This window comes from Salvelinus namaycush, chromosome 31 (assembly GCF_016432855.1).
Source record: "Salvelinus namaycush isolate Seneca chromosome 31, SaNama_1.0, whole genome shotgun sequence".
In the NCBI taxonomy this organism is placed as follows: domain Eukaryota; kingdom Metazoa; phylum Chordata; class Actinopteri; order Salmoniformes; family Salmonidae; genus Salvelinus; species Salvelinus namaycush.
In genome coordinates, this window is record NC_052337.1 from 25,100,210 (window position 1) to 25,127,384 (window position 27,175).

Genomic DNA, 27,175 nt, shown 5'->3' on the forward strand with positions numbered 1-27,175 from the left:
AAGATTTAGACAGACACAGGGCAGTGTTTCTCCAATGCCTCCAAACACAAAAGCATCTTCTTTATTCACTGTAATTGTACCTCAGGGGGCCATTTCTTCTCTTGGAACCAAAGCAATGCATTTCACATACCTGCATTTCATGCCATACCTTCCATCCTCTACATATCCCTTTCATTTGTCTTTCCTCTCACAAGAGACACCTCAGTCTATATTGTTACACACACATACACGCACGCACGCACGCACGCACGCACGCACGCACGCACGCACGCACAAACACACACACACACACACACACACACACACACACACACACACACACACACACACACACACACACACACACACACACACACATCACATATACTTTTTAAGAGCAGAAAGCATTGGCATTTTTTAATAAAATGGCTGTCTGGTGAATGGACAGGAAGCTACATTTAAATTTTGCTCCATCATCTGGACAGCTGTTGGGAATCAGTGTATACCCTCCCATCCCTCTCCACAGCCCAAGGGTCTCGGGAGAAAACTTGTCATGACTGGCTGCTTTGTGCACAACCAATGGGCACATCTGAGGACAAATCCATCCACCCTTTTAGAGCACGTACGGACTATATGCCATGTAGCTGCACAGTGCAAATACTGAAAACAGGGTTTTGAAATAAGGGTGTGGACACAAATACACATTGAGTGATGTGAATGTTAGCTACATAAAATATAGTGCTTTATGCGCCAAATTATATAAAAACTTTACACCAAGGATTTAATAACAAAATTATATTATAGAATGTTGTATGTGCTGAAATTGCACGTCATGTTTACAATACCGCGTTGGTAATAAGGAATTATTTGTTCGACCGAATGGGAAAACGTCTGTGTGATCATTTGAAATAAGAGCAGGATCAAAAATGTAAAAAAATATCTTTGATACAGATGTTATTATAAACATCATAGCATACATATCGGTGAATGCTGTGACATATGAAATACGAGTGATGGCGTAATCAATGTGTAATCAATGTGTAATAACTACGTAAAAAAATTATGAACGTGTTAAATTATTATGTGACGTGCATTCAAATTCAGGCCCTGAACAAGCTTATTTGACCCGCAAAAACCCAAAAGGATCTCTATGCTTATTTTCTTCGAATGACGTCACGATGTCGTTTGTTTACAGTTGCTAGGGTTACACTTCCACAACAGAATAATAAATAGTGGTAGCTACATTTAGCTAGAAGCAAGCTAGAAGCAAGCTAGCTAGCTACCTCAACTATCTTGGTTTCACAAGATAAATTAGCGATTTCACACTACTAACTAAGTGCATTGTAATGAAAATATAATGACTGCATTGGGCGCTTCTGTTGAACAAAAATCTATTGGAAAATGTTTGCTGTATAACTGGGTAGAGGAGGTGAGTTTTTTTCTTGGCAAAAGTTTTCTCGATATGAAAGCTGGTAGTAGTGTGTGTGTGTGCGTGTGTGAGAGCGAGAGATGTAAGTTAGCGGTAGGCCTACATGTATAGCTAAGTTCAGGTATATGAGGGCTCGCATGTTCTCCCTCCTGTTTTCTCAGTTAGCTATGAGTGCCATCATTAATAGGTAATTAGTACAAGTCACCCCTTTAACTAATTAAAAATGATTGAAAACAACAATATGTTGTCACACATGGCACAGCTTTTTATTAATCTTTGGAATTACATTCATTCAGCGGGCCACTGCCGTCCTTGACAATGAGAGGCCCAGAGCGCACATCCACAAAAATGGACATAAAGGGATTCTCACTATGGATCTGTCATCCAAAGTTCAAGGTGTCACCACGGTGAATGATGCTTTCACCCCTCCCAAGGGTCATGGAGTGAGACAAAGAGGTAGGTACAGAATAAGAACATTGAACACCAATAAGCATCCTACATCCAGCCGACCTTGAATAGATTTTTCCTGGAATGAGTTTTAGATTCAGTGGATGCCACGCAACATTCAAACATACTGTAACCTTACTACTGTGCAAACTGTTCATAAGCATACTGTTGTGCTGTCTCACTGGCTGACTTGATTAAAATTCACTCAAGCATTTTAGAGTTCGGTATGTGTTTTGCCCATCTTTTATTTGTTTTATTTGTTAAGGCCTCAGAGGAGAACTTTTGGAAAATGATCTGCTCAAGAAAATAAGGTAGGCCTAATTGACCAAAGTTTCATTTCATAACAGTTATCATTGTGTGCACAAAACATTCAAGCTTGAAATATATATTTTTTTACGATGTGACTTACTCGAGACGTGACACAACACTGTTCCATCCATGCCTTGAGCGGAACTGGTAGGAGGAAAGGGATGTAATTTACAAGTCTTGGTTAGTTTTACAGTTCTATGAAAACTTTGTGCTTTTTGATTTGACTTCATTATCTGATTTAACATTTATGTGCATTGTAATGTGGTTAATAGAATGTGTCCACAACAATGTGGTTAACATCCCCAACAAGCGATTTTAACAAAGGGAGGTAAGACAGTTAAAACTGGTTGTTGGAGGGGAGAGAGTCTCAACTCATATTCACTGACTTATGCCATACAAAACCACACAGTCACAAAACTGACCTAGATTTTTACTGTATGCTCACAGTTAAATGTAAAGAACATTAACAAGGCTCTAACTAGTTTATTATGACAAAAATAACATCAATTTAAATAAGTAGCATTGGTCATAGAACCTTTAATAGTGGTTTGGAGAGTGTTGCTTTGTTTTTCCATGGCAATAATCTGCTGTAGGGAAACAGTAAGAATAAATGTCAACACATCAACACTTCTTGGAAGCTGCTCAACGTGAGAATTAAATCTGGATCTGTGGACACCAGTTATGAAGAGATAGGACAGGGAGTTTACACCACAAATAAGTATGTTATGACAACCTATATGAATAATGTAGAATAACAGTGGAACAATGTTATTTTGATTCACATGGCAATGCATGTATTATTATGCATATTCATGCACTAATCATGTAAGCCTAAGAATAACTAGCCTTTATCACTGCATAGACCTTACACACAGCAATGCAGCTACTGATAGATTTAAAAAATAGTAATCTAAAGTTGTTCAGCAATGTGAAAATGTGGAAAAACAATGTCAGAGTAGCAGAGACAGATAAGGACGTTGCTGTAGGTTCTCATGTTGATACGACCCTCCTCCTCTATCCCACAGTGAGCAGATACATGCAGAATTTAACCCTGACCCTCCGAAAACAGAGTTCTGCTCCACTACCAAAGAGGACTACAAAGTTGAAGGCTTTCAGCCTTCCCTGCCTTCACCACTAAAGGTCTTCTAAATCAAGTATATTCTATGAACATGATTACCAAATTCCGCTCTTTGTGAGACACCTTGTTTTGGGACTAGCTACCTTTTATAATTTTCCTGTCTTTCACATATATAATTGACATCAGCATTATTCAACTCATACTTGAACAGAATGTTCATTTCTAATGCATTCTTGGTTTGCTGTGATTAGGAGCATGACTACAAAAGCGATCAGGCAATTACCTTTTGGAGTGAGAATCATCATCAGATACAGGTTGGTCTGATTATTACATTACTCCCCCATTTACATAACCCTCTCTACATTATCAGAAATGGAGAGAGCACCATGTTTTCACTATTACTGGATGGCTGCTTAACATTATAGTCAACACTAGACAAAATGCCTTTGTTACATTTTATCATCTTTATTATTTTCAATTATTAAGTCAGCTTTTGTGTGATGGGTCATTTACTCTGCTATAGTACAGTGACTGTGGCGTTAGTGGTCTGTCTGTGTTTGTGAAGCATTTGTTGCTTGGCTATTCCACTTACAAAATTGAATACAATAAATTGCTGGAAGAGACCTCCCACATACCCACAACTCAGTAAAACATTACATGAGTGTGTAAAGAAAGCAATTATTTTCAAAAGCATTTTATTTACCCTATCAAGGTTAGAGGACCATAGCCTTATATTCTTAAGTATTCTTAGGTTTGTACTCTTTGGGACTCACTCCTAACATTATATTATATAATTATATAATATTAATATTCATATAGTATTCATATTATATAGTATTTAATCTCTACTGCACAATCTGGCTTTTATTCTCTCAATTAAACCATCATTATTGTTGGACATCTGGCCCTTGAGTTTTAGTATTTGATGGCTGTTGATATGTAAGATATTAACAAATGAAAAGGATTTAGCATATGTTTGTAATTTTGGTGTCATATTTGATGGCTATTTACAAGCCTCCATTTTGAATGTGGTCTCAAGGAGCCCTTCAATAAGACATCTTATTAGATTCTGCCAATAGACTTTAAAGAGCACAGCTGGTACAGGGTACTGTCGATTTCTGAATGAAATGATACATCTCATCCACTTTTGAACTCAGTTCAGTTAATTTAAGCCTTAAACGAGCAGCAGATACTGTAATAATAGCATACCTGGCATACATTTCACTGTAGTCTGATAATACTCTACAGTCTACACAAAAACCTTTTTAAACAACAGCAAGAAAACATTATGTCCTGTACCATGTTCTGCCGTCTCAGGGTGTGACAGCGGTGAGAACCAGGGATACCCCATTCAAGATGAACGCCACCTTCAGCACACCTATCAGTGAACACATGGATGACAAGCCTATTCTGTACACACCGGAGAATTAAGCTGTTACTCATGTGAGCATTGGACACAGTGGTATTAAATTATTGTTCCATAATATTGTGTATGAATATTGCTCTGTTTATCATTTCAATTAGGTCTAGGAAATTAGGAAAGTGTTTTTCCACCGTTAGAAAGAGAGGCACACAGAAGCCTCCGCCTTACAGATGTCAGAAATATTGATGTTCATGCAGCCTCCTTACTTTAGAGAGCATGGCTCCGATTCAGATTCGTGTTCTGTCAATCAAGAGACAAGTCTACATGGTGTTCCTCTCTCCTCTCGCTTTCAGCAGAGATTATAGGCGGTAGCTATGGCAACAAGTAATTTTAGACTACATTTATGCAGATTTTCCCCCAAAACATTTCATTACCTCATGGGATTAGAGGGGGAAACAATTGATGTCTGAAACAGATGCCATTTAGCTACTTCCAGCCAAGTGAAATATATTGCATATAATTGTTTTAATTCAAATTAACTGTGATAAAGTAAATATTTCCTTGAATAAATTTGACTACTAATTTTTGTCCATGATTCAATTCAATTAATAATGTCTGTTTTGATCTATCCATAACTGTGTATTTGTTTAAGTTTATAAAAAATGTATTGCAGTACTTCATTCTCTGTATTTCCATGTTGTAACGGCTTTCTTCCTGGGATGAATGAGAGGACCAAAATGCAGCGCAGTTAGTGTTCAACATGTTTAATCAACAGAATAAACGGTGAACATTAACCAATAGCAAAATAACAAAACGTGAAAGCCGAAACAGTCCTATCTGGTGCAGAATACAAACACAGAGACAGGAAACAACCACCCACAATCCCCAACACAAAACAAGCCACCTATATATGATTCTCAATCAGGGACAACGATTGACAGCTGTCTCTGATTGAGAACCATATTAGGCTGAACACAGAAACAGACGAACTAGACACACAACATAGAATTCCCACCCAGCTCACGTCCTGACCAACACTAAACAAGCAAAACACATAAGAACTCTGGTCAGGACGTTACACATGTGAAGGGAGCAGTGCTCTGAGTTATTAAAATGGATGTAGTGCTTTTGTCAGAGGAGACAAATGTTGAACCATCTTGTGAACTATGTGCTTGTGATGCAGTAGGCCTACATACCCGCAGTAGAAATTCCTTCAGTGCATTCCCCCGTCAAAAGTTCCCTTCTTGGCTGTTGTTGTCTTTCCTCCCAAATTGTACCAAAAATGCTAATGGTGTTCTTCACCCTCTCTTCAACTCTCTTCAAAAGATAAAACCAGGAGCCTTTGATGACTCAACAATTACTCAAATTCATCCTTCATTCTTCTACTGAATTCTACAGTATCATTTAATTTAATTTAAACATCTGTATGCACACACATGTACAGATTTGGATACTGTACACTCCCTGAAGGGGAGACAAAAGTGATGAGAGACTTATGTGACACTTACTTGGTTGATAAGGGCCCGATTCAGACTTAGGAAATGTATGCTACAGACAGAAATTGGCATATCAGCATTATTGACAGAGTCCCGTGGCGCTTGTGGGGGTCGTAGAGCAAAACCACCGTGTTTGTGAGAGTCATCTTTTCATAGAGTCGTCACATTAGTTCGGACGCTACAGACGTTTCTGTGAGAAGACTGATTTTTTGGGATGTCTTATGATCTGACAAACATCGCTGTAGCTCGGCCACCTTCCACTGCCGATGCGGAAGGCCGACATACGCAGATGGGGCGGATTGAGACGCAGCCCATGCAAATATCTCTAACTTAAACGGACAGATTTTGATGGGGATTTTTTCATTATGTTACTTAGATTGATGCACAGATTAATTTTAAGGATTAATCTGTCTCCTCCCCTTCATCTACACTGATTGAAGTGGATTTAAGAAGTGACCATAAGGGATCATGGCTTTCACCTGGATTCACCTGGTTAGTCTGTCATGTAAATGTTCCTAATGTTTTGTACACTGTATATTGGTGAATCAAAAAAATTGTTTTGATTCATCCTGAAAGTTGCCATATTCAATTTTTCAATCCATTAAACATTGGAAAAAGGGAAAAAGTGTACAATAGGGGTTGACCAGTAGTCCTATAAATCTACCCTAATAATCCTCACTAATCATGAAACTGTGATGACAACAGTTCAGTCTTCGTGAACCGTGTGCCAGGCTCCAGGTTTAAACTCATTATGGTCTGCATTCCATAATGATTCAAATAGGTTACATGTCACAAATTATAGCACAACTTGTAATACGTTAGCCTAACATGATCCACTATTGCTAGCGATCCCCAGAAACAACCACAGGAACGTGACAGAAAGAAATGTAAACTAACGATGAAATGGAATGATGCAAAATGGAATGAAACTAACACTAACATGACAGTTCTAAATTTATGGTGGTATAACTGACGAGGGCTACCGATAGTGGCTAATATTTAACATGATACAAACTGTAAAAAAAAAAAAAAAAATACAGTGAAAAGTTCAGGCATATAATTAAAGCATTCTTGAAATCATAAATCAACTCAGTAGGTTTGGCGCTATAGGGTCATTTGCGCATGGCTACAGGGTGGCAGGTGGTTAAAGCGTTGGGCCAGTAACCGTAAAGGTTGCTAGATTGAATCCCCGAGCTGACAAGGTAAAAATCTGTCGTTCTGCACCTGAACAAGGCAGTTAACCCACTGTTCCGAGGTCGTCATTGTAAATAAGAATTTGTTCTTAACTGACTTGCCTAGTTAAATAAAGGTTAAATAAATAAGCATTATCACTTAATTACGGAATTCCCCCTTAGTGAATTGGAGCAGAGATGAAGAGACACATGATGCACACTGCCATGTCACAGCAGCTAATGACTGGTGATGTCGTTGCAGCTGAACACAGCTGCATCCTGCACAACCTGATAATGACTGTTATTGTACAGTGTACAGGTTCTTCTCACTCTGATAATGACTGTTATTGTACAGTGTACAGGTTCTTCTCACTCTGCATCTCTTTTTTCTCTGTCTGTTCACACCTGAATTTTGCAAACAGTTCATTGTAGTCACTACCTGTGCAGTTTGACAACATTGCCATGTGAAAAGGCAAGAGATTTTTGTCAACGTGCATATGGTGGTGTTCTAACATTTACTAGAAGGTTTCTGATACTGGCAGATGCAATGCAAATACTAGGCTACAGATGATTGTATCGTGGGACTTTAGTTAAATAAAAGAAAGAAAACATTTAAAGCTACTTAGCATTGCATAACTTCTATCTTTCATGTGTGAAATGCAATAGCCACTGTTGGTTTATGAACCCATTAAAGTGATACTGTAATGGACTAAAAGGGACAAAGCAGGGGACAACGCTGTAATTAGAATTTAGGATGTCTAAGGTACCGTAGCAATTTCAACAGAAGGGCCATTCAAGATTCCCAACAGGTTATGCTGACTAACTTACACTTTCACTCCTAAAAAGAGAAACCTTTCAAACAATAAATGAAGCAGATTCTCGAACATGTTTAGAGACGTCATAAGGACACTAAATTCTGTCCAAGTTACATCTTGGAGAAAATATTTGGGTAAGGGTTATCAGGGGAATATGGCCCAGTTATTAAAGCGGGTCCGGTTCCACGAGAGGGAAAAAGGGGACTTAGCCCCCTCAGTTGAAACTTGTGTCCCCTCAGTTTTAGTTGTATGTCCTTATATAAAAATAGCATAAAAGTTCAAATGATTGAGTGACAGGTTTGCGCGAAATCTGTACCTCTGCTGCGCTGTATCAGCACCATAGACAGAGCGCTCCGCGGAGTATGTTTGTGTGTAGGGGGGCTATGGAAAGCCACCGGGTGGTTAGGTATGACACCTTTGGATTTCCATAAAAAGCCGCCAAATATAGATTGTGTCATGCCTTTATTGATCTGATATTTTGTCTATAGGCCTATAGTAGGCCTACCGCTGTTTTGTACTGTTCGCATTCATTCGTTCGCATTCGCAGTTGTTTCAGTATTCAAAGCCCAATTGTTTTGGCATGAATAACTAGGCTACTACTTTCAGCATTTAGTTTGCATTATTTTGGTAAGACAGATGTGTGTAGGGCTGCATTCACATAAAGTAATTCATCTTTTACAAACAGCATATTTATCTTGTAGCCTATATTCATTACCAAAGTGGCATTGCTTTAGTGTGTAGGGCGCTGTCTATTGTATTGATACAGCGCAGCTGAGATGGGCTACAGATTTCACGCCAACCTGTCACTTCAAAAGCACTCAATGGTCTCGGAGTCTCAGCCTTTGAACTGTATGTTTATTGTGATAGAAGCAGAATTCTATATAATTCCAATGCAAGAACCACCAAAAATGTTGCTCCCTCACCGATTTCAACTGCCCCCTTAGTAACTTTATCCTGGCACCGGGTCTGTATAAAAGTTAAGACGTACGGCCAGACACATAAATAGTGAGCTGGTTACAAGAAATGTCCCCCTTTTACCGTCAATGATGATATTTCAAAATGTTATTGTTTTGTAAAAATCTGATTTACTAAATCATGAAATGTTTTTATCAAAAGCACATTAACAATGCAGTGCACCGACTCACACACGACTATGAAAACACACAAGGTTGAACATAAATGATATTATCTGAACAATGTATGAAACACAGTTGTATTGTACTCAGTTTATTGAACAAAATATCTTACAATATCTTGGAAATACATATATCATCTTGTACTCTATAACACCACTGTGGAACTCGGACCTCTGCATTGACATCTATTACACTGTGTGCCCATCCGTTATGCACGCTGTATGGAAATATTAATACAGAATTGACTTCCAAACACATTATACAAATCTTAATATAGAAAGTACTCAATCTCAGGACAGAAAGATTCTCCATACAAAACATCTTACCATTTTTGGGGCAGTAACCGTACACAGGTATTATAAACATACCATTAAACATCCCTTCTTTTCCAAAAAGGCCTAATTCAGTAAATATTGTTGTTCTGCTTTTGGGGAGGGAATCACCTTTAGGCATTATTCTAGAACAAATAAAGCATTGGCTGACTGTGCCACTGTGTAGCCTCTGTGGTTGGCTCCACTGTGGGTACACGCTATCAGCAGGCCTCTCAGATAACGTACACATCAGTCTTCTCCCCCTCAAGCCAATAGGTTCTCATTTTGCCTTTGCCCTGGAAAAACACAGAAATCAATAGGCTCATCAATGGAGACGAGTGGGAGTGATAGATACACAAAAGGGCTTCTCTTCCTTGAAGGGTGACCCTGGCATTAGCTGGGCCTGGTAAAACTAATCTGGCATCCCTAGAGAGAGTACGCTACTCTTCATAACCAGACTTTATGGTTTTCTTCCATTTCAACAGGAGAGTACAGCCATCTTTTCTACGACACTCGTAATCTGAGCGATCCAGAGCTGCAGTCTACTGAAATGTACTGCATATAATAAACAGAATGGGAATCACAAGACCACATTTCACTATAGCTGACCCTGTAAAACAACAGATTTCACTGCACCTATCTGGTGTATGTGACGAAACACTTTTGTATTCTTTAAAAAAAATTCTATCATATTCATTTCTCAGACAAAATTGAATACATGAAGCCATTACAGATAATGCTGACAACAACACATGCATTATTCATTGTGGCCTTACCTTCATTTCTACCTCCCCTCTTTCTTTGAGTTCAAAATAGCCAAACTCATCCAGCACTTCTTTGGTTGCTGAGGAGAGGTGGATCCTCAAGGCTGTGAAACACATCAATGGGACAATAGACAATCACAGTGAGTGCTTTGCAGGGAGTGACACCGAGTAGCATTAATGAAACATTTATCCTCTGCCATATGCACTGTGGTAGATCATAACAATTACAGTACGCATACATACATATGTCAACCAAGTGTATGTTATGTGAAGGTCAAAAGTAGAAATGAACAGTGAAATCTTCCTGTTGCTGTAGAAATAGTCCCTAGAAACAGTTGTTGCCAGTCCAGCCCCAGAGGTGATTCCTACCACTATATGATATTTTATGGTATGCAGTTTATCACTATGGATGTGGCCTGGCTATAAGTGTTATTAATTATTTATCAACGGACGTGAAAGCACACAGCAGGAAGAGAGCAGGAAGTGAGTGGGTTAATCAATAATGTGATGAGTCACTCACAAAAAATCCTGGCCGGCACAGCACCAGCGGTCCAACTACCACCACACCAGTTAAGAACAGCTGCCAGTAATACCAGTCCAGATAACCACTATTAAACTATGATGACAACCTCCATCCCCTCTGTTGCTTAGTGATGATAAATATTCCATTCCCTGTCTACTTAATCTATCCCTTGATGCTTTGTTTCTTACAGGGAAGTATGTGCAAAGAGCTAGTCCACAATATTTTTGTTATGGATTCTCAGACACAAGCATTAGTCAGATTTAGTCAAGACAAATAATGACGGGAAACCAGTCTTTCACAAAACAATTGCATAAGCAAATATACAACAGGGAATGCTCGACAGACGAACAAAATCCAAATCCAAGGAAATACCACATAATCAACAGGAAATAATGAATACTTAGTTGTTTTAGTTTGTGTCAGCTGAAACATGCAGTGCCTTCAGAAAGTATTCATAGCCCTTGACTTATTCCACATTTTGTTGTGTTACAGCCTGAATTCAAAATTGCTTTTTTTCTCACCCAACTACACACAATGCCCGATAATGACAAAGTGAAAACATGTTGTTAGACATTTTTGCAAATGTATTGAAAATGAAATACAGAAATATCTCATTTACATAAGTATTCACACCCCTGAGTCAACACATGTTACAATCAACTTTGGCAGCAATTACAGCTGTGAGTCTTTCTAGGTAAATCTCTAAGAGATTTGCCCACCTGGATTGTACAATATTTCATCCTCAGTTTTCTCCTATCACAGCCATTAAACTCTGTAACTGTTTTAAAGTCACCATTGGCCTCATGGTGAAATCCCTGAGTGGTTTCCTTCCTCTCTGACAACTGAGTTAGGAAGGACGCCTGTATCTTTGTAGTGACTGGGTTTATTGATAACCCATCCAAAGTGTAATTAATAACTTCACCATGCTCAAAGGGATATTCAATGTTTATTTTTACCCATCTACCAATAGGTGCCCTTCTTTGCGAGGCATTGGAAAACCTTCCTGGTCTTTGTGGTTAAATCTGTGTTTGAAATTCACTGCTCGACTGAGGGACCTTACAGACAATTCTATGTGTGGGGTACAGAGATGAGGTAGTCATTCATATTATATTAACTGGATTCCAGAATGTGACACTGTTTAATGCGGCAAAATTTCCACATTAATAGTTTTAAGTGTTAAAGTGCTGACACCAATCAAAATAGAAAATAGGAAAACAGAGATCCAAATCTGAAACTCACCCTCTCCATTCGACTCCATCCGAGATGCTGTGTTGACAGTATCTCCAAATAAACAATATCTGGGCATTTTCAGACCCACCACCCCAGCACAGACAGGCCCTGTACAGAACAAAAGGCAGTGACATTTACTGGAAATGTCCTCCATGGAAAAGCATACTGTAGATGGATAACAATTTCTTTCATCACCAGAACCTCATGATAAGCTAAGTGTATTTAAAAGCATGATCAAGATATGATTGAACTCAAAAACAACATATTCACACAATGACAGGATCAGGCACCTCCCACACACAATTTTTAAAGACCTATCAGTGAAGTGTTTGAATAAGAATATAAATACTGCCTGCATGAGATAATTGTGTCCAAGCACAATGAAAAACCTCCTTTGCATGCAATACAGCTTGTATTTGTTGTATTTGATCATCATGTCAAAATATTGTAGGTACTGGAGATATCTCCAGAGATTTCTGAGCTGAAATACTGTATGTCTTAAAACCTAGATATTGTCATCAACTGTCATAACCAATCACAGCAGTTTATAACATTTAGTGAGCAAAAGCCCCATGCAATCATGAGGCAGGATACATAAGTGGGCAATTTAATCACAAATGACTTCTTGTCTAGACAACTATTTACCGTATAATAAATAATTTTGTGTCATAACATAATTCAGATATTTGTCATAGAATTAAATAAACTGTCATTGGCTAGGGAAGATCATGTAACATTTAGGAGGTATTGAAAGATTTAAATGTGTATGATTTATTAGAGGTTGAGTGGTAACTATATGGATGCTAAGGACCAGGAATAGGATTGGGCAGTCCCCAAAAGCACTGATTCATTCCATTTGAAAAAAACAACAACAACATCTATCTTCCAACAGTAGTTAATAAGCATAAGACATTTTAACCATCATTTCAAACTCTATGTGAAATGTGAAATTTATACCTGTGTGGATTCCTATCCTTAGCCGTAGTTGGTCTTGGGGTCTGTGACGAATCTTGAATGTTTTCACTTGTTCTAGTAAGGCTAAAGACATCCCAGCTATCTCCCTTGCGTGTAGTTTACCATTCCTGACTGGAAGCCCTGACACCACCATGTACGCATCACCAATGGTCTCCACCTCAGATATACATGACAACATGTTAGTAGGTTGAAACAGGTGACTATATATAAAATAACCATATTTACATTACAAAACATAATTCATCTGACTTACCTTGTACACATCAAAATTATCGATGATAGCATCAAAGCAAGTGTAGAGATCATTCAGCACTGTCACAACCTATGAAGAGTAAAACAATACTTTAGCTACAGTACTCAGGTAAACTAGAAACAATGGTTCAATGGTAAAACAATACTTTAGCTACAGTACTCAGGTAAACTAGAAACAATGGTTCAAGGGTAAAACAATACTTTAGCTACAGTACTCAGTTAAACTAGAAACAATGGTTCAAGGGTAAAACAATACTTTAGCTACAGTACTCAGTTAAACTAGAAACAATGGTTCAAGGGTAAAACAATACTTTAGCTACAGTACTCAGTTAAACTAGAAACAATGGTTCAAGGGTAAAACAATACTTTAGCTACAGTACTCAGGTAAACTAGAAACAATGGTTCAAGGGTAAACCAATACTTTAGCTACAGTACTCAGTTAAACTAGAAACAATGGTTCAAGGGTAAAACAATACTTTAGCTACAGTACTCAGTTAAACTAGAAACAATGGTTCAAGGGTAAAACAATACTTTAGCTACAGTACTCAGGTAAACTAGAAACAATGGTTCAAGGGTAAAACAATACTTTAGCTACAGTACTCAGATAAACTAGAAACAATGGTTCAAGGGTAAAACAATACTTTAGCTACAGTACTCAGGTAAACTAGAAACAATGGTTCAAGGGTAAAACAACACTTTAGCTACAGTACTCAGTTAAACTAGAAACAATGGTTCAGGGGTAAAACAATACTTTAGCTACAGTACTCAGTTAAACTAGAAACAATGGTTCAAGGGTAAAACAATACTTTAGCTACAGTACTCAGTTAAACTAGAAACAATGGTTCAAGGGTAAAACAATACTTTAGCTACAGTACTCAGGTAAACTAGAAACAATGGTTCAAGGGTAAAACAATACTTTAGCTACAGTACTCAGTTAAACTAGAAACAATTGTTCAAGGGTAAAACAATACTTTAGCTACAGTACTCAGGTAAACTAGAAACAATGGTTCAAGGGTAAAACAATACTTTAGCTACAGTACTCAGGTAAACTAGAAACAATGGTTCAAGGGTAAAACAATACTTTAGCTACAGTACTCAGGTAAACTAGAAACAATGGTTCAAGGGTGAAACAATACTTTAGCTACAGTACTCAGTTAAACTAGAAACAATGGTTCAAGGGTAAAACAATACTTTAGCTATAGTACTCAGTTAAACTAGAAACAATGGTTCAAGGGTAAAACAATACTTTAGCTACAGTACTCAGGTAAACTAGAAACAATGGTTCAAGGGTAAAACAATACTTTAGCTACAGTACTCAGGTAAACTAGAAACAATGGTTCAATGGTAAAACAATACTTTAGCTACAGTACTCAGTTAAACTAGAAACAATGGTTCAAGGGTAAAACAATACTTTAGCTACAGTACTCAGTTAAACTAGAAACAATGGTTCAAGGGTAAAACAATACTTTAGCTACAGTACTCAGTTAAACTAGAAACAATGGTTCAAGGGTAAAACAATCGCAAACACCACCACTAAAACCAGATAACTGTTACCCTCCTGCTCCTTCATTCTCTATTTTAGAAATACTTCTTCAGCTAGTGGCAAACATTTGTGAAACAAAGCAATTTCAAAGATAGTGTGCAAAGATAATAAGTTCCACTGTGTGTGTTCATGAGACATGTTCCATTTAGTTTGCCCCTGTGATTGACTGAGATGTGTTTCTGCATGAACTCCCAATGGTTCCCCAGTCAGATTAAAATATTTCTGCTCCCCCTGCCTTGGACAAGTGCCCAGAACCTCAATTTACTGAGAAATGTGCTTGCATGAGTTAAACAACGCAACAGACCAAATACTGGGAACACATTTTCACAATATTTTCCGGAATTTGAAGAGTAATACACATCAGCTGTTTATTCAAAATATGAAGTGTTTCTTGTCATTCATCAAATAAATGTTTGTATATTGTAATTCCTTTGAGGGTCTATTGGTCAAGTTAGGAGATTCAGTGGCTTATGGAGAGAGAAATGGTGATAAGAAAACAGTCTTAGTTCTAGTTTAACTTTCAGAGGGGCTTAGCATTATTTCTTAAACCATTACGACTTAATCTGGGGGGGAAATGGCTAAATGTAATTAGATATTTTAATTAAACAGAGCACTAACTGGTAGGTGAGATACCTAGACCTCAAAGCTACACTAATGTTGAAAGAATACCGTCTGTTTTGTGGCCTTAATTGAATAGACATGTGACCTTAAAATCAAGTGCGTAGAATATAAGTGACAATGAATATATTTCACATAATACATCGCCACTGAAACCTAGTGGTTGGATTCTTAGCTCTGAGCTATATTAAAATACATTTGATGAAAGGTAAGATTTATGACTGTACTTGTAAGTAGCTTCTGCTGGATGAATAGAATAGATCAGTCTGAGTGTACCACTCGCCAAGTACAAACTATCGCTCATGCAGAGTTATTGGAAATGATATGACTGACGTGTCTTCACAATTTTAGAAGAAACACTCCAGAAATACTTTGTCTGAATTCATGGCACAAGTAGCATCAAGAAAAAAACCTGGTTCCTCTGGATGAATTTCAGAATTCGGAACGACCAAAATGTCTGGAGAAAATAACATGTTGGGGCACTGCACTTAAAACCATTGAGACCATTGAGACCATTACAACGATCCCATCAAATCAAATCAAATTGTATTTGTCACATGCACTGAATACAACAGTGAAATGTGCACCTTACAGTGAAATGTGCACCTTACAGTGAAATGTGCACCTTACAAGCCCTTAACCATTCATCAGCCATTCATCATACAGTACTTTAGACCCTGGTGAAGGGATTCTCAATATATGAGTGGTCTTGAAATCTTCTTCTTCATCTTCTTCTTCATGAGAGAGAAGACATTTCATAGCAGCTACAGCACCCAGTGACTCAGCAATGCGTCAATGCGCTCTCAGCTACTCACAATAGCTATTTTGAGTTGTGGCCTCTGTGTGGGAATGCTTTGTAACTATGAGACATACGGTAGGTGCTTTAATAGGCTCTGCATGAGTGAGGTCGGTGTAAGTAACAAAGAAGCTCCTCTACATTTCCTCTTCATATTCTCTTCTCTTCCCATAATGTTGTTGGACCAGCATATTTTCAAGCTTTCTTGTCAACTACCTTCAAGTGTCTTGAGGGAGAGTTTACAGGAAGTCTCTAATATCCCATGGTGAATTGATACTTCGACTCAATAAACCTTGAGTGCATTTTACTTAGCAAAACTGACTGGTCACACAGTAAGATTCAAAGTGCAAAATCATGTTGTGGATTTGCTCCTGCTGTTGGTTGGTATAGGATAGCTACTGTATGAAGTCTGTACCTGTTTTTGGTTAGGAGTGAATATATCTACTGACAGTTGTTTACCTGTAGTGGTGTACTCTCAGCTGACATTGACGTGAAACCCACAATGTCACTGAAGTAGATTGTCACACTGTCAAACGCCTCTGCTTGGACCGTCTCCCCTCGCTTTAGCTGCTCTGCTACTGAGCTGTGGACAAGAAAACGCAAAATAAGTAAAACCACAATGAACAAAATGCTTATACAGTGCTTAAGAGATAATGTTATCGTTTGCTATAAATCAACAGTGACAGTAAGCTTGGCAGCTACGATCCACAATGAGTAAATAAGCAGATTCTACCAGTATCATTTCCTGTTCACCAGTACAGTAAAGAGCCAGAGGCACAGTGTAGCACTAGCAGCTAGGTTAATCCAGGACTCTGGTAAAATTATCTGAATTATCTGAATTCTGCAGCGAGAGAAGGTATCTCTCGGATCTATCAGGCCATTTTCTGTCTGTCAAATTGGCTTAAAGTTGGAGGGAGTCATTTGGCCAGACAATGGAAGGATAAATGAGTGTGACTACGGCGCTGAGACAGACAGCTTAAATAGATGGAGGACATGGCTTGTCGTTTGCTGCTTTCGTGTTATCAGAGGTGCTTAACACCCTATCACATTTCTCCTCCTAGTTCTGGTTAATGAGAGGTTTGCTTGTCAGCTCCCATCTTGCCTTGCCCTTTCATCTCCTCTCTGCTTAACTGTGAATGTGTATCTTTTTTTTAAGTGTGAGATATAGAAAGCTGAGATGCTCTTTCTTGGAATTTGAACAATGATCAAGTGGCACAGCATTATACAGAAAATAGTCTCCTCATTTTCTCAATTTGATAAGCAGAAGTTCAGACTGATAATAAGGATAATAGGGCAAGACGAAAATCTGAATAATAATTATTCTTACTGTGGCAAGATCTGGTAAAGTAGATTTTCAGCTTTTCTTTTCTCCTCCAGGTAGGCTTGCGTTCGTTCCTCTACCAGGTTCTCCAGGTTGTTGGCATACTGCTCCATCCTGGACAGCAGGTTGTTCAGAATACTGGTACTGCCCTCCCTGTGATGAAAAAAGACAGAAAGATAACATACCCATTCATTTGTTGCTATTCTGAATGAAAAATATCTGAACTTTCTATTCTGTTAACATCACCTAATGTACAATTCAATGCGTATTTCAGAAGTGACTTCATGGTCTAGGGCCTGATAAAATCTGTAATTTTTTAAGCCTGATTCCGTTGAGTTTTTCCTAAATCCATTTCTCCGTTTTGTTTTTCCCGGTTTCCATTTTTCCAATTTATTTTCAGGTTATCGGCCTCTCAAAATCACACTTTTTTTTATACATCAGGAGGCCACTTTTAGATCTGGGAGAAATCTAAGAAATGTTGAATTTTGTGTGTAGTTACCCTTTAATGCAAGTGTGCACCAGCCAGAGACCATTGTCTGGTTAGCAGGGTTTCTGTAGCGCTCGTGTGATTGCAGAGTTTCCTAAACGAAATGCTCACTGGATTGATGCAAATAATCATGATATAATTCTGTCAGGTAGGCATAGACTACACTGTAGTTAAAATGTAATTGAGAAGGTTTTTGGGAAATCTTTTCCATTTACCAGCAGACGGTTATTATTATCATTATCTCTAACGGCTACACAAAGTGGCGGGTTGAATAAAGAGAAAAAAATACCTTTAAAAAATCTATAAATTTATAATTCTTGTGCAATTTACACTGTGTACAAAACATTAGGAACACCTGCACTTTCCATGACATACACTGACCAGGTGAAAGATATGATCCCTTATTGATGCCACAGGTTAAAGAAGGTTTTGAAGCCTTGAGACAATTAATACATGGATTGTGTATGTGTGGGTGAATGGCTGTGTGAAGGGTGAATGGGCAAGAAAAAACATTTAAGTGCCTTTGAACAGGGTATGGTAATAGGTGCCAGGCGCACCGATGTGAGTGTGTCAAGAACTGCAACGCTGCTGGGTTTTTCACACTCAACCGTTTCCTGTGTGTATCAAGAATGGTCTACCACCCAAAGGACATCCAGCCAATGGCAGGCCAGTGGTCGAAAATGGGTCATTGATGAAAGCGGACAAAGGAGGCTGACGAATTGTGCAGAGCAACAGACAGGCTACAGTTAGTCAACTGACAGTCCAGTACAACATTGGTGCCCAAAGACCCATAAAAGAATGCACAACTCATCGTACCTTGATACGAATTGGATATGGCAGCTGATGACCTTACAGAGTTCCACTTCTTTCAGCAAAAAACAAGAAACTGTGGTTGCAGTGGGCTAAGGAACAAAAACACTGGACACTGGAGAATTGGAATTACATTGCCTGGTCTGATGAATCGTGGTTCCTGCTGTTTTATGCTGATGGGAGGACTATGGTATTGAGAAAACCACATGAGTAGATGCATCCATCATGCCGCGTGTTAACACTGCAGGCTGGTGGTGGTGGTGTTATGGTGTGGTCTTTTCATGGCACTCATTGGGCCCCTTGATAAAAGTGGAGCAACGTTTGAATGCCACAGGATATCTGAACATCATTGCCTATCAGGTGCATCCCTGCATGGCAGCAGTATATCCATGAATGGATTTTTTCAGCAGGATGCCACAAGGATAGGATTGTCCAGGAATGGTTATACGAACATTACAGTGATTTCAGCTTACTGAAGTGGCCTGCGCAGTCACCAGATCTTAGTTATTCAAGTATACATTACCAAAGTTACCATAGATTGACAAAAATGACCTGTTAATACCAATATTACTGAAGATTCTTTGGTAAATTACCGGTACCTTTGCAACCGTAGTTGTGATCTCCCTGGCACAACTGTCAGAATTCAAAAGGAGGATTTCTACTATACCAACACAAAAAAAGCCTTTGTTTGCACTTGTAAGAAATACAGAAGCGTTGAATAACATCAAAACACTTCTGCACAAAGGGGGCACATCTGAAAGTTGTAGGAAAGCTTAATCCAGCGACAAAACAAATACCAGGGTCTGATTTCCTCCCACAGCTCATTAAGTACTTTATTTTCTTTGTCACAGAGGTCACTCATCTGTACATCTTGAAGGTTTTCCTGCTTTTGATCAGTGACAGGTGTGCCCAGCTCAAGGGAAAACATGCTTTTTACATGCATACACGCACACACCACTGAACCAAAATATGCATCTAAATAAGTAAGCCATGAAAAGCAACAAGATAAATATAAACCACACACTTTTGGAGGGAGAAGACTTCCTATCGCTCTGATCTGAAATTATTTGTGTGTGATAAGCATCCCAATTTTATTTAATATTAATAGCAGATCCCTTTTCCAGCATCTCTTGATAATATCAACTTAATGCAATTATTTCCTCCATTCTCTTTTTCAAACATCTTCATAAAATAAATCCAAAGAAAATATTATCTACATGGTATCTGATACAAGATGAGATTGGGAGCCATTTTGGGGCACGACTGTGCTCAGTGCTCACTTGTTTAGTTTGGTGATGTAGATCTTGATGTGGCTGAAGTCTGGCCGCTCGACGGGGTCCTCGGCCCAGCAGCTGTCCATCAGGATGGTCAGCTTCTCACAGTGGCAGCTGTTGTCTGTGGTGGGCCGAAAGTAAGGACTCTGGTCATTACGCACCTTCTGCACTATCTCTGTAATAGACAAGATAGGGGGTGTGTTAGTGTGTGTGTTCTGCATTCTCTGGGAAAACAGTGAAATTGATTGATCAATTAAGGGCGTTTTCACACATAGTTTAGAGCTATAGTTCGAATCAGAGTCAGACTATTTGTTAATATAATGTTTTAATTTGGTCAGGTTGGTTTCACATTGCCAAATGTCAAACTAATAAAATTTCCTAAACGTGTCCATGCAAGTCATTTGCTTATTGGACAAAAATGCATTGATGATTATCATGAAGGATCACTTGTGTTCCCATCTTCATACTACTTTCGCTTTGGTCTTCCAACAACATGCGGGAGGAAACTCTAAACGCGATGTGAATAGACTATATTCAGTATAGCCCCGTCTCTACAAATCTGCATTGGACGCACTCATAAATGCGCTGCTACTCACAGAATGTTTCAGATATCTCAAGTTATGATGCTGTGTGCATTTCATCAAATGCTCGCAGTCAAACAACCAATAATAATGAGCGACTCTGGTTCTTTTCCTGTATTTGGTCTGGACTGCGTTCTCACCTGCAGCGAACCTCATCACGGTAAGAATTGAATCGGACCAAGACCACCCTTTTTGAGGGAACCACGGTACGTAGTTTAGTGCGCTCCCGAGTGTGGATAGAGTGTTTACACCAGTCCAAACGAACTGAACTAAGGGGGTAAATGCACCAGAGTTCGGAAAAACAGCACAAAACCAATTTGGTGTGAAAGCCCCCTAAGTCCCAGGGAGAACTGAAACCAGCAGTACTGCAGCCCTCGAGCCGAAGACTGGAGTTGTCCAACTCTGATGATTGTGACTTTTACTCCATTACTTTATCGATTAGGAACATTCAATCAAGCAGGAAATAATGGCACTTGAGTCATGGTGAACAGGAGGCAAGCTGCCTAAAGTATCTGAAGTGACAGAGTAATTGGCTCAATAATGGAGACAGACACAACAGGGCATTTCCATGTAAAAGGACCCATGAACACCAACGTGAAGTTCATAGGAGCATATCAAATTGGGTGTAAAATGAAAGCTAAGAGTCTATATTTTGGGGAAATGAAGGCATAGATACACTTTTCAACCAGTTTCAATCTTTAAAAAAGTACATCCAACCGGCCTCACAACCGCAGACCACGTGTATGGCGTTGTGTGGGTGAGTGGTTTGCTGATGTCAACTTTGTGAACAGAGTGCCTCATGGTGGTAGTGGGGTTATGGTATGGGCAGGTATAAGCTATGGACAACAAAGATAATTGCATTTTATCGATGGCAATTTGAATGCACAGACATAGATCGTAAGGCCCATTGTCGTGCCATTCATCTGCCGCCATGTTTCAGCATGATAATGCACGGCCCCATGTCACATGGCCCTGTACACAATTCCTGGAAGCAGAAAATGTCCCAGTTCTTCCATGGCCTGCATACTCACCAGACATATCACCCATGGAGCATGTTTGGGATGCTCTGGATCGATGTGTACGACAGCGTGTTCCAGTTCCCGCCAATATCTAGAAACTTCACACAGCCATTGAAGAGGAGTGGGACAACATTCCATAGGCCACAATAAACAGCCTGATCAACTCTGAAAAGGAGATCTATCAAGCTGCATTAGGCAAATGGTGGTCATACCAGATACTGACTGGATTTCTGATCCACACCCTTACCTTTTTTTAAGGTATCTGTGACCAACAGATGCATATCTGCATTACCAGTCATATGAAATCCATAGATTAGGGCCTAATGAATTTATTTCAATTGACTGAATTCCTTATATGAACTGTAACTCAGTAAAATCTTTGCAGTAGTTGCGTTTATATTTTTGTTCAGTATATATCATTTTGGAGAAATTGTTTACCTTCAGTAGGAATAAGAAATGCTTTGTGGGTTGTAATTCCGTTACCAGAAATCCACATATATTTAAGATATTTTCTAATTTAATGAATAATGAAAGTTCACAGAAGTAACAAGTACAGTATATTTGTACTCTACTGTACTGAACTCTGCTGTGCTGTATTGTACTGCACTGTACACTACTATGCTGTGATGTCCAAACTTGTGAAACAATGACATTCATATCCATAATTATGCATTTCTGTTTAGTACAGATCAGGGACCCATGATGTAATTCCATTACCGTAATTCTGTTACCGGGTGTAAATCCACTTCACTTACTGTAGTTCAATAACCAAAATTATATATTTTTCAAACTCAAGGTGCCATGTCATAGCAGACACCCCATTCTGCAAATATTTACGTGGTTGCATAAACATCTGAGGTAGATTTTACCGTAATTCCGTACTAAAGTTTTTTTTCAGTGGAAATTGTTAAAAGTAGGCCTTGTGCATAGAGTTGTATGGTTTGTTAAACTTTGATATCAATGTTTTTGTTTGGCATACATTTTAAAGTGAAACAACTGAATCAACTCGTAATTCCGTTATCAAGGAAATGCCCAACTTGATGTTCAATATGTCAGCCATGTGGGAACTTGCATCCACTACAAGACCATGGTACTTGCCTACGGAGCAGCAAGAACGACGAGACAGGAGGTCAGAGACCTGGCCGGGTGGTGCCAGAATAACAACCTATCAACGTAACCAAGACTAAGGAGATGATTGTGGACTACAGGAAAATGAGGACCGAGCACGCCCACATTCTCATCGACGTGGCTGCAGTGGAGCAGGTTGAGAGCTTCAAAATCCTTGGTGTCCACATCAACAACAAACTAGAATGGTCCAAACCCACCAAGACAGTTGTGAAGAGGAAAATGACAAAGCCTATTCCCCCTCAGGAAACTAAAAAGACTTGGCATAGGTCCTGAGATTTTTTTATTTAACTAGGCAAGTCAGTTAAGAACAAATTCTTATTTTCAATGACAGCCTAGGAACAGTGGGTTAACTGCTTTGTTCAGGGGCAGAATGACAGATTTTGTACCTTGTCAGCTTGGGGATTTGATCTTGCAACCTTTCAGTTACTAGACCAATGCTCTAACCACTAGGCTATGCTGCCACCCCTGAAGATTCTCAAAAGGTTCTACAGCTGCAACATCGAGAGCATCCTGACTGGTTGCATCACTGCCTGGTACGGCAACTGCTCTGCCTCCGACCGCAAGGCACTACAGAGGGTAGTGCGTACGGCCCAGTACATCACTGGGGCTAAGCTGCCTGCCATCCAGGACCTCTACACCAGGCAGTGTCAGAGGAAGGCCCTAAAAATTGTCAAGCATTTCACTGTAAGCATTTCACCTGTTGTATTCGGCGCACGTAACAAATAAACATTGATTTGATTTGATTTGAAGAACTGCCTTCAGGCTATAGTCAAACCCGACACCCCAACCTGAGTACTCTGTTCTGCCACCTCTGATCTCTTGGCCCTCCCACCCCTATGGGAGGCCAGCTCTCGCTCAGCTCAGTCAAAGCTCTTCTCTGTCCTGGCACCCCAATGGTGGAACCAGCTTCCTCCTGAAGTTAGGACAGCAGAGTCCCTGCCCATCTTCCAGAAAATGGCTGAAACCCTACATCTACAAAGAGTATCTTAAATAACCCCACAGCACCCTTGCCTCTTGTAAACTAATACTCGCACACACCTTTCTATTTTCTACTAGCATTGACTTTGCTGATAGCTACTATGATGGACATTTTTATTCAATTTCTGTGTTCTATTCATGTGCTTTTCTAATAACCAATTTCTTTGTTCATGCAAGTGACTGATTGAATGAATCCTCACTATCAGTATCTGCAATTTGGCAGTACGCCCAGAACCTTGTTTTGAGAAAGGGATGTCTTAGTTTCAAGGTCTCAGCTTAGAGAGAAGAAGCCTCATGAGATATTGGTCTGTCACATACCTGACCCAGTATTGGTCGGTCACATGAATTAAGCAAATGTTAGTGATTAATTAATTATGAATGATGAATAAGCTAAATCATGCAAATATAACTTGTCTGTATAAAAGAGAACTAACTGGACTGCCCTGGGAGGAGCTCCTGATCAACATGTGTACTTGAGATGGTTGGAACCTCTCCAGCACGCTGATAATAAACAATGATTCATTTAAGATTGACTTCGAGTGTTCCTGTGTAGAATATCCACGACACAGCTTTATTAAGAAAAAATGTACTTACAATGGCAGAGATATGTTTCTGCCTCACCTAGCTTCCTTAAGAAGAATACACTAACTGTAAGTTTCTCTGGATAAGAGCGTCTGCTAAATAAATGACTCAAATGTCAAAATGTCATTATAATTGTGTTTATAATTAATTTTACCTTTGGGGCTCAGATCCATGCCCTCCACATAGAAGGGTCCATTCCTCAGGGCTATCTCCTGGAGTATGATGCCAAAGCTGTACACATCTCCTTTCTGGGTGCCCTGTGGAGGGTGTCTGTCGTAGATCAACAACTCTGGGGCCGTCCACAGCTTCTCTGGAAACACAACAAACTCACATTATTCACTGAACACCTTTTCCTTTATCCAATCCTCCATTTAGTTTCCTTCCATTGGTGAAGAGGCAAAGTGATCACCTCCACTGACAATGTTGACCTACTTGCATAGAGTGTGTGCGAGTCGTCATTTTCACATGATGAATGGAAACTGGCCAGTCCGTAATCTGTAATTTTCAACACAAATCGACTGTCCACCACACAATTAGATGACTTCAGATTTCCATGGGAGCCGATGTAGCTGTTGTGCAGATAGTTCATTCCCTGGCGGAGCAAGCATGAAATGTACCGTTCAAGACATTTTTCCTACAGTATAGCATACATGAAAACATACTGATCATGTGGAAAATATGTGTTTTGAGTTTGATCGAAATGGAAATGTAATAAAAATTCTGCATGGATCCAAGTGTTCAGTTTACATGTCACATTGGAACTTATGTGGTATTAATGTTCATAACATTTCTACGGGGACTCAAAAGGATACTGCACTCTCATGTATACGTCTAATATTTTGAGGCACTTGTGTACCAGAATGTGGCTTGTAGGCCCTTTTGCTTGTCAGAAGGTCCCTGTTGTTGCCAGCTTGAAGGACTGTTATTTTAACAGCAATGTGGTTGGTGTACTCCATTCTCCATGTACTTCACCAATATAGTATCTCTTAAGATAGTGATTTCAAACAAACAGCCCCTTTGTTAGAGCAGGCTATAAATAACCATTGAAAACATATGGATGATTACTTTTTATTTTGTGGTGAGATTGTGATTATGTTGCTGTCCAAGTTTGATGTCATATGAAGTTTGATGCATATAGCCATGTGACCTCAAAACAACCAAACTGCAGTTACCAACATAGTATTGTTGGCTGCTATCTTACAGCAACATGTGACGTGGCTACACACATGGATTCCCTTTATATTTTCCACAGTATGGCACCTAAGTAGGTGAATAACACATACCTTGACTATGTCGTTGATGAGTGAATAGCGGAACATCCAGTCCAGATTGATGCTCTCATTCTCCAAAATGTCCTAAAAGTTAAATAAACATTTCTGGAATCTTGCTGTCATCTTGCTACATCACATGTATCTGTCTTTTAAACAGTAACACAGTTTTACAGCGTGTCAGTATGAAATGTTTTCACACAATAAGCTCCATTGCTAAAGGTTTCCTATAGTTTAACATTCTTACATTTCGGCAGTTAAATAGTAGCAGTATATCAGACTGGCATTTCAAACTGAAGATGAAAGTCAAGTGTATGTTTCCAAATGTCTCTCTGTCAGGGCATTTTAAACCATACATTTACAGAAATAGTATGAATGAATAGATTAGTAAGATCACACTGAATGGCCATTTTAATATTATATTGGTGGTCAGACAAAACATGCAATACAACTAATATTCCATTAAATATAATGATTGTGAGGTCTTACCTGAAGACTGCCTCTTGGACAATATTCAGTCACGATGCAGATGTTGGGAGGATCAATGCAGGCACCAATGAATCTGGTTAAATGGTTGAACTGCACATCTCTCATCTGTAACCAAACAAGTATAATTATTACATCATTATAGCTATATCGCTCAAGATTATATGGCAATAGATGCTAAAAAAAAAAATGGATGAGCTTTTCTAGAAAAGCTAACAAATAGGACAGACAAAACCTCATCAGAATAGTCTATTTACAGCTAGCAGGTTTGGCACCGTGTCTTTTCTACGTGTCGAGTATAGCATTCACTCATAGGCCATCCAGTTGACACGTGCATGTGAATAAATTAGGCCGAGAGGTTATGAATGAGGCAGTGTTGTGAAAAACCACAGAATGTGAAAAAATATGGAGGTGTTGAAAGGATGTACTAGCTATAATATGAGTGCATAGCTGGCTAACGTGTAAAATGCACTACATGGGATCTAGTCCAAAAATGAATAATGTCAAATAAAATGTCATGGAATTCACCTTGGAAAGCATTGTGAACTCTGTATTTAAAAGTTCCATATGCTGTGTATGTATAAACAACCGAGTGAAGGAATCTTTTAAAGAGACACACAAATTAATTCCTGTCCACATATCCTCTCGGTTTCAATACATCCATGCCCTGGCAGGGAGGATGTACATAATATCTCTGAGCAGCATGAAACTTCTAAAAAAAACGTGAGCATAACCTGTATGGTGTGTTTTGGTCTGGGGCCATTTCATGGAAAACAGAGGTGAGTGACAGCTGCTATAACACCAAAACCAGGGAGTCAGTCGCTCCTGTTTCACGACTCAGGAGAAGTTAGCATACCCTTTGGCCTATACCATTTCCCATGCTGAACGCTAGCTAAGGGAGGAGGGGAGGAGAGGCTCTGGAAGACAAGCAGTTAAGTTTCCATTGGCAGACCCCTCTCTCCCCCATATGGTTGACAGCCGATCAGGTCGCCGGGGCGTCTGAGG

At 39.2% G+C, this 27,175-nt stretch overlaps 2 protein-coding genes across 3 annotated transcripts in view; one reads left to right on the forward strand and one right to left on the reverse strand.

Annotated features, from left to right (window-relative positions):
- The first annotated feature begins 1,219 nt into the window (after nt 1-1,219).
- Nucleotides 1,220-5,173, forward strand: spag8 (sperm associated antigen 8). Its single transcript, XM_038970095.1, has 6 exons — nt 1,220-1,408; nt 1,705-1,864; nt 2,121-2,166; nt 3,190-3,304; nt 3,494-3,556; nt 4,560-5,173. The coding sequence occupies exons 1-6, from the start codon at nt 1,337-1,339 to the stop codon at nt 4,671-4,673; spliced, it is 570 nt and encodes a 189-aa protein (XP_038826023.1). The 5' UTR covers nt 1,220-1,336; the 3' UTR covers nt 4,674-5,173.
- Nucleotides 5,174-9,289: 4,116 nt separating this feature from the next.
- The window catches only part of LOC120025760 (atrial natriuretic peptide receptor 2-like), a 58,617-nt gene continuing 40,731 nt past the window's right edge, over nt 9,290-27,175 (reverse strand). For both annotated transcript variants that reach the window (XM_038970377.1, XM_038970375.1), the window contains exons 11-22: nt 26,174-26,278; nt 25,700-25,771; nt 24,849-25,008; nt 24,571-24,726; nt 20,135-20,303; nt 17,564-17,710; nt 16,696-16,819; nt 13,281-13,349; nt 13,010-13,184; nt 12,062-12,160; nt 10,312-10,403; nt 9,290-9,831 (exon numbers count right to left, since the gene is read on the reverse strand). In XM_038970377.1, coding sequence (XP_038826305.1) covers nt 9,769-9,831; nt 10,312-10,403; nt 12,062-12,160; nt 13,010-13,184; nt 13,281-13,349; nt 16,696-16,819; nt 17,564-17,710; nt 20,135-20,303; nt 24,571-24,726; nt 24,849-25,008; nt 25,700-25,771; nt 26,174-26,278 — 1,431 coding nt within the window. In that variant the 3' untranslated portion in view covers nt 9,290-9,768. The remainder of the gene's footprint in view (nt 9,832-10,311; nt 10,404-12,061; nt 12,161-13,009; nt 13,185-13,280; nt 13,350-16,695; nt 16,820-17,563; nt 17,711-20,134; nt 20,304-24,570; nt 24,727-24,848; nt 25,009-25,699; nt 25,772-26,173; nt 26,279-27,175) is intronic.

What these genes read in the sequence shown, in the direction of transcription:
- spag8 (XM_038970095.1), top strand. Translation starts at nt 1,337, where the DNA reads ATGACTGCATTGGGCGCTTCTGTTGAACAAAAATCTATTGGAAAATGT. An exon ending in CCCTGCCTTCACCACTAAAG is followed by an intron (nt 3,305 to 3,493) that starts GTCTTCTAAATC and finishes TGCTGTGATTAG; the next exon opens with GAGCATGACTACAAAAGCGA. An exon ending in AGAATCATCATCAGATACAG is followed by an intron (nt 3,557 to 4,559) that starts GTTGGTCTGATT and finishes CTGCCGTCTCAG; the next exon opens with GGTGTGACAGCGGTGAGAAC.